This window comes from Hyalella azteca, unplaced genomic scaffold, assembly GCF_000764305.2.
Source record: "Hyalella azteca isolate HAZT.00-mixed unplaced genomic scaffold, Hazt_2.0.2 contig12898, whole genome shotgun sequence".
Taxonomy (NCBI): Eukaryota; Metazoa; Arthropoda; class Malacostraca; order Amphipoda; family Hyalellidae; genus Hyalella; species Hyalella azteca.
The window spans coordinates 117-8,796 of record NW_025942840.1 but is presented as its reverse complement, the minus strand read 5'-3'; the positions used below and the strand labels follow the sequence as shown (position 1 = coordinate 8,796).

Below are 8,680 nucleotides of genomic sequence, written 5' to 3'. Positions count from 1 at the left end.
AAAGCATTGTGCGTCAACTTGGGCTTCATTTGGATGAGATTGGCATTATTCGCTGTAGAGGAAGAATAGCGCGCGCAGAACTAAGTTACCAAGCTAAATTTCCAATTCTGTTAAACAAAAATTCTAGACTTGCTCAGCTAATTTAAGCGATATTCATAGAATGCATCTACATTGTGGACTAAATGAAACTTTGAACGACTAATGAAACTTTTAAATGAAAAACTTTTTTTAAATGAAACTTTCACGACTCAGGTTTTGAATACCTTCAGCTCGACCACTTATCAAAAATATCCTGAAATATTGTGTTACCTGAAAATCTTTGCAAGAATTATCTTTGTAGCGGTGAGAATGCGACGGTTTTTGAATGAAGAGTTTATTTACATGTACTTTACTAACAATTCTGAACTATAATGTCAGTCCTGATGATACAACGGCAACATTTTTAAAATTTCCACGGATTATTACAGAATGTGAATTCACGGAACCCAAATTTCCCCATTTTCACTATGATTAATGTGGAAATGTGAATTTCTGTTTAATATAAGTTTCACCTTATGACAGGATTACGTTAATTGTTATATTTGATGAAGGATAAGTGCTTAAACATTTGTTCTGACATTAGGTTGGGGAAAATAAAGAACGATAAAATGTTGAAATCAAGCTTTTCTGACAAGGTCAAGTTTTTTTCAGCAGCGTGTTTTGCAACCTGGCTTGAACAAATCACACCCAAAAATTAATTCATAACATGTACCAAATAAATATATACAATTAAATGGGGATTACATAGGTTTTAAATTGCTGAAAGCTCTAGTAAGAGTAAACAGAAATAATTTTTTGATAAATACACTAGAATTTATACACATTTATGAACATACTAAAAACATACTAAAGCATCGAGAGACAAGAAATAATTTGCAAATTTTGATTGTGAAGTGTGTTCTCAAGTAAAATTTATTATTTAGTCCTAGATTGACTTCAAGTACACACCTGACATATAAAATTTCTACCATTTGAAAGATCATACAATTCATATGAGTGATGAAAAACAAAAATATCAATGATTCAAAAGAAAATAAGCGTCGCTAAAATAATGACTCGGTTGAAGTGCATCTCTCATCGCGACAGGACGCCGGCGATGAGCGGCGTGAGCAGCAGCAGCAGCCCAGCGGGGGCGGCGAGCCCCGCGCCGTTACCGTTGCACCCGCTGCCGCTGCAGCACTTGTAGCAGACTGTAATAATAAAACCACGCGGGCATCAATGTTTGCTACGTAAAGAATCCGTTGTTATTTTGCTTCTAAGATTAAAGCAGGAGGTACATCATTAGAACGCTGCGCATTGAATGTAAGTAACCAGTTCGAGAAATTATATTTTGATCTGAATATGTAAGCATGATGAATATAAAAGTCAATGTAATTATTCCGAACTCATTTTAGTACAATATAGCATAATAGTGTCGGCTCTGAAGAATTGGCCAAGTTTGGCATGTCACCGATTCGTGCTACAGGATATTTAAAAACTGGCATTTTAACCAGATCTCGTCAAAACTGACGTTGTAATAAGTAGCCATGTAACTTGTACTAGCTCCGTGAGATGATGAGCATTTCAAGTCTGAACATTCACGTCTTCGTAATTTTACCTACTCTGTTCTCGCACGCGTTTACAATCACAAAGTTAGAGCATGTAGGTTTTAAGAAATTATCATCAATGAATGCAATATTTTTAAGATCCCCTAATAAATTGACTTCGAACTTCTCAACTTTATGGTCAAAAAAGAAAATATTATCGAATAGCCACGCCTGGAAAACAGAAAGTTTTATCTCACCTAAACTTTTGCGAATTTGTCAAACTCTCACCCATGGCCTTCAACAAAAATTAAATTTTGATCTGCTCAGTTCACTTTTCGAAACTTGCTCTAAATTCACTAGCATTCATAATCAGCATTGTCCATAACTCAACGTACGAATTATGTTGAATTTTGGGTCATCAAGTTGAAGGGACCGCGAGCTCTCACTGGGACAGCTGTCCTCGCATGCCGGGGTGGCGCATCCCTTCTGTATAGTTCCGTCGTCTAATGTAGACGTCTGGCGGAAAATAATGCATCGTATTATGTAAATTCTATTTTTTCTCTATCATTAAAACTTAAAGTTAAACATATGCAATTAAATTGATCCATCAGACAATAAATTTACAATAGACAATAAATTTACTTCGTTATAGAGATTGACGTTAAAAATATTCTCAATCGACTGAGGCCTCAAGGTATCGTATAGACTATAGAGTCTATGCATCGAGTTTCTCCATTATTAAGCTATCGCAAATTTTTTAAATAACTGTCAAATGAACTGCCTCACAAGCTCGTTGCAACTACTTAGTTGTGATAGATGGCGTAATATTCAGCAATCATGGGTCCAAAACGAGAAATGATCCAAATAACCGCAATTAATAGCTAGAAAGCTGAATAAATTGCATATAAATTATTCATTAATCAAATTATTCCGATATAAATAAAACATAATTTCCCCAAAGCTCTCACGGGGAACTTAAGAATAAGAGCGGTGAATCCAAAATAATCAATCAGTTCGTCGGATTAAAATTTTATCTTCTGCTGATAGTCAAATTGCTTGGGTGACTGAGATTTTGAATGTGTTGAAATTTAATTTTTGCTCTAGTTGTGAATGTCTGACTCGAGCTTTGTCCGGGAATTATCAAGATTTGAAGACTCGAGTATCACAGTCTAGTTGCTTGGCTAGAGATAAAAAATTATAAATCAAGTATGTGACTTCAACCTATATCAATAGGAATCTGTCGCAGGGTCTCATTAGTGCAGACGTTTTTTAACGCATTTTCCCATTTATGAAAAAAAGGCGCTATTGTACTCGTCATGTCCGTCCGTCCGTCCGACCGTCTGTTTGTCCCTCTGACCGTCCGTCTGTCCGTGACTTCACATTTTCGTCGATTTTGAGAAAATGCGCTCTCTGTCACTCATTACAGTGAGTACTGAGTTATATTTTTACAACACTTCTCTTTAACTTCACTTCTTGTTGTTTGTTTGTTTGTCTGCTATAAATCTTAAGATCGATATTTAACACACTTCTATCCTGTCCAAACGATCTGAAATTTTGCACACCTGCGTAAAGTTGGAGACAATGCATGAATCAATTGACAGAATGAATGATTTGAAAAAATACGAAATTTTTTTATACTAAAACAAATTTCAAATACTAAACTTTTTTAATATTAAAAAATTAATTTTTTTATTTAAAATTAAAAATAACTTCCTTGTACATTAGTAACATCGGAGACCCTGGCCTCTTTAGAAGTGTTGTCAAGTGCAATTTTTAAACGCATATTATTATTCTTACATAGCATTCGTCGTAACCGTCCGGGCATGTGGTTGCGACTTCGTTACCGGTGCACGCCTTACACTGGACACACTCATTAGCCGATGCGCTCACCACACCCATCACCACCACCAATGTTAACAGCATCGCTCGACCCATTACCTGCGAAAAAATTGGTTTTCCTTTTATTTGAGTTTGCAAGGACTGTATACTTGAGTGCAAGTAATGAAACAATGCTAACAATAAATAATGGAGAGTCATTGAACTGGTTTAGCATTTTTATTAGTTAATATGAAAGTGCTTAACTTTTAAAAACAAATATAAACACAGTTTCAGCCTACATTCCAATAGCCTTCTCAACACTAACTTTAAATGAAATTCATAATTTAAATAAATTAATAATTTGCCCTCGATATACGTTCTGTTCTTGGCCTTTTTTCGCGAATAAAAAAATAAAGAAGCTATGGCGAAAAAAATTTCCAACGCCTTTTTCTCAAACCTTACCGTTTTAACGTCATACGCGTACGCAATGCAATCGCCAGTAGAAATTAATCATAATTTAAAATTAAACCATTTACGCATTATATGGTACTCATTTACAAATTCATTATTTATACCAAAAATCCACGCAATTATAGTTCCGACGTTCAACTTCAGGGCATCATAGTATCTCACGGGCTCTAATTTCAATCTTTATGATATGATAAGGTTAAGCTATATACATAGCTTACTACGTAACTTTACTTTACTTTTCGGTAACTTAGTCTTTATAACACGCCAACAAAAGACAATGGGTTGCCGTCTAGACTCTAAAACGAGCTATTCTAAACTCATGATTCATTTCTTTCCTTCGTGGCAGTTATTTAGGAATTCAGGCAGGCTGATGTGTGACTCTAAAAACAAAGGGAAAATAAATGCGATCCTACACGATCAGTGAGCGTAACCAAACTGTATGATCGTAACCACTGTTCGATCGAAACTTCATGCGACTTAACGCCACGCATCAATATCTCAGCCTTCTTGGCTAACAGTTCCTTCCAGTCACACAATCTGGAAACTTTTCAAAGCGCTTCACCTATCTTAAGTTCTTTGAGGTTTTCATGTTCAAAACTTTCCCTGATAAATTGTTATACTTCCTTGAAAAATAATCGTAATATCACTCTTTAAAATCTCATTTAGACCCACATGAGTTCTAAGTCACGCAAATTTCTCGACTCTCATCTCAGTACGTCGCTTTCAGCGTAACCACGTCTTCAAGTATTCATTTGACACACATCATAAAATTATCTCTCAGGCTGGGGTTTACTCGCGTTCATTCACACTCGTTTAGCACATTTCCATCATCATAATTCATTAACGCAATTCATTTAGAATGAAGTTCTTGTCATCCGTTGCAACCGTACTGATTTATTTTTTCTTCATTTACAAATCAATATTCTAGCTAATGCTTTTTAAATGAATACTCCAACTTCCATTCTTTATATAACGACGTGTCATGTAATGCACATAAAATTTTTTTGTTACAAAAATTTAATAATTATTTGAAAATAACTTGTTAATCGTAATGAATTCGCGATACTGAATTTCTCACAATCATGACCTGTTATCTATTGAAAATTTTGAAGCAAAATTATTTTTTACATCATTTGAACAAAGTTCTTACAAGAGACCATACATAAAAAACTTAGCAGTTATTAGCACAAATATAAAAAGTCCCATATATTAAAATAAAATTGCGCCGTGAAGGTTAGAAGGAAATAGTTACTATACTAAACACCCTGTAAACTAATTTATATCCATCGATATTCAAATCAATTATTTCAAACACACTTACCAATCGTTGAAAAATTATTTTAAAGTATCTCAAATATATAAAAATGATTTAGGGCCGCCATAAAAAAAATCCAAATGTTCATTTACTAAACTAAAATTGATTAATGAAGAGTTTGTTTAGTCAAGTTCTTGTTCAGCGGTGCAAATCTAAAGTGTGATCTTTAAAACTCTTAAGTGTGACAAGTACAACTAATTTCGTTCTCAACGATGGAGCTTCGCCGGTGATTTTTTCACCAAGTCTTCACGGAATAAAGTAAACCAAAGACGTCAACTAGTTGACTTTAAATGTAAATATAAGTCTGGCTGCAACAAAGACCCGCTGCATTCTCATGCATTCGAATTATATATAATTATATAATATAATTATATATATTATATAATTATATAATTCAATAACATATTTACCCACAATATTCAGTTCCAACTCCGTCAAGTAGTCAATCGCTGCCACCTCTACTTCTTGAAGAGCAATGATGACTTCCACAAACAAGTGTTACAATAAATACCTTCATCCGCCCGGCGTTATCACATACGAGGCACTTGAAGAACACTCGGAAGCTCCTCATGTACAAAACAGCATAATATCAAAAAGTACATACACATCAAACAACGTAATATACAGGTATTCGCGAATGCTATTTCTCTCAAGGGCATAAACTTCGAGGACTTGCAGCTGCTCGAGATGCACTTATCTGTACATCCCCCACGGAGTCGTACGTGATGGACGTACTGCAAGCAAAACTCATGGCATCGGTCATTGAGATCATTACCGAACTGACGGCTAAATCAACCAGCAATAACAGTTTAAATCATTTTTTAGTACATTTATGAATATATATTTCTAAAATGTTAAGCACTATAGAAAATTTCAAGGTAATTTCGTGAGGAAAAATATGGTTTTCTGTGAAATGTGAATTAATGATCTTTCACAATTTATTCAAATCTATGATGATATTTTTAATATCTTCACAACCATAAAGTGGAATTTCCTTAACTATAATTGCGGTTGAAAATTTTTGTTTCAGCACTGTACTCGAATGTTACATGCACTTCAGGCAAAGCTAATTTTTTATTGTTTTTCTCTGTAATAGGACCTTTTAGAATGGAAATTTGCGCCTGATATTACATTAGGACATAATCCGGTTGATCAGACATGAGTCAACATTGCTCTCCGACAGCTCGAAAAGAAACTCGCGTATCATATGGCTATATATATAGTCTCTATAGGAAGTAATGGAATTCGTAGGGTATTTAGCCCAATGGAAGACTTCTTGCCATGATAATTGCGCCTTTAACATAAATAACGTCAATTTAACAATTACCATGAAAATCCACGTGAAAACTATGTGAAAAAACGTTGTGATCTTGAATGAAAGGGCATGACACTATTGACTTTCATGGGAGACAATCAAAATGTGGACGAATTTGAGAAAACGCCTAGTATTTATTAAATTTTATGCCAGTTTAGGATAGTGTGAGTCTAGCTGTTTCCTATATGTCCAAGTTGAAGATTAGCGCCAGCATTACCTACGGCTTTAGGCCAATCTGCCCCAGTTAAAATTTTGAGATGATTCCGGCGCAGGGCTTAGCTGAGCTCGCCACGCTTTAGCCGGATGGAGCCGTGAAATAAAAGCCGGCCAGTTATTTCTAAAAAAGCGCTGCGCCATGGCTCATAGAGAGGAGAACTCTAACAGCCCGCCACATCCAGAATATGTCGTTGTTATGGCGCTGCCACATGGGATGGGGGCAAGGCGCCAAACCAAGAAGTTTTTCAGGCAGTCCATTACATGTGGGGGGAGGAGGTAAGACAGAGAGAGAGAGAGAGAGAGAGAGAGGGGTAAGAATTGAAAGCAGGAGATCCTTCATCTAGCCCATGTGACATAATACAATATTTTCAGTCCATTTCTAGTTCCGGTTATAATTATTATACCGCAACAATATTTTCATACACGTCAAAACCGAACAGATGAATCCGCATCAAGAGGTTGCGTCACCAGAATTTACTATAAAATCTTATGAACAGCGGTCGTAGGACTGATGAACGAGTCCTCAATTCAATTGTGCAAAATAGCATCAGCTGCACAACAGCAACTGACCGAATACAACTTTTTATTTACTACAGAAACAAAAAGATCAAGAATTTAATCATGAAAAACAATCCGCGTAAAAATTCATGACCGCTGCAAGAAACCAATGTCATTTACAAATTTTCCTGCTTGAAAGAAGGTTGTAGACTTCTCCAAAATGTAAATTACATCGGTTTGACCAGCACGACATTGAGCCGCAGACTCACATGCCATCTGCAAGCTGGAGGACCAAAGAACCATATGCGGGAGGCCCACAACGAGACCATCACCCGTGCCCCGTTGGAGGCCTGCACCAGCATCGTCATGCGGTGCCCCGACACTATGAGCTGTCGATAGCAGAGGCTCTCATCATCATGGACGAGTCTCCTGCCATCAATCTGCAAAGCACCGGATTCGTCAGGATGTTTAAATTATTCTCGAATGATTTTGATTTTCGATTTTAAACCGTATCTACGATGGTTTTTTTATGAACTTATGTCCAAATTTCAATTTTAGGCGTTGTAATAACTCTTTACTTGCTTGATAATGAATATTGATATATTCGAAATTTCGTATTCCAGTAAAATGTCATTTGGTAATCTGCTTTTTGATTTCCAAGCTTCAGCAAGAAATTTCGTTCGGCTTATTGAAAAAAAGCGATAAGAAAATTGTTAATAAAAAAAAGTACGCGCTGGTCTTCAACCAAACCTATATAAATGAAGAACTTATGCCTAACTACACTAATATATATACTATCTATATATATTAGTATAGTTATATATAAAGTGGCCAGTGTAGTTCATAAATTTTGCTTCAAAGAAGGTTGTAGACTTCTTCATCATTTGGACTACATTGGAGTATTTGGACTAACAACCACGACATTGAGACCGTCTCACCTGTCATCTTCAACCTGGAGGGCAGAGAAGCCCCCTGAGACAAACTCACAAGACTGTCGCTCGCACCGTGCTGGAGAAACCCACCAGCGTCATCATGCAAAGGTGCACAACATTAATCGACCAACGATTGCTGGAACCGTCTTAATTTTGAATTGGACCCCAGCTATCGATTTCCAAGCTACCAGATTTGTCTAAAATAGAATTTGAGATTGTTTGCGTAAGGACTTTCTGGCTCGAAATTTTTGTGTTGTATCCTATTTACGTGTATTATGTACTTATGTCCAACCAAATTTCACTATTCAATATATATAAATAGATATTTCTTTTTTTATATATTGAATTTATCTCTTCATTCATTTATAGGATCTATCTCTTTTTTCGGCCACAGAAAAAAAATGTTAAGATTCGGTAAACGTTGTTTACTGCGTCGTCTCATCTTGATCTCGCCTGGCATTTCCTCAACAGCTGTTGACCGCGCTATCAGAGCCTGGCATTTCCTCGAAGCTTACAGCTGTTGCCATGCAGCCAAAGTATTGCAGCAGGA

At 36.1% G+C, this 8,680-nt stretch overlaps 1 protein-coding gene across 1 annotated transcript; it reads right to left on the bottom strand.

Moving 5' to 3' along the window:
* Positions 1–1,092: 1,092 nt before the first annotated feature.
* LOC108669750 lies at positions 1,093–5,631 on the bottom strand. Its single transcript, XM_018157156.2, has 4 exons — positions 5,584–5,631; positions 3,363–3,503; positions 1,961–2,081; positions 1,093–1,229 (listed from the first exon to the last, which is right to left on the bottom strand). The coding sequence occupies exons 2-4, from the start codon at positions 3,498–3,500 to the stop codon at positions 1,114–1,116; spliced, it is 375 nt and encodes a 124-aa protein (XP_018012645.1). The 5' UTR covers positions 3,501–3,503; positions 5,584–5,631; the 3' UTR covers positions 1,093–1,113.
* Positions 5,632–8,680: the final 3,049 nt, after the last annotated feature.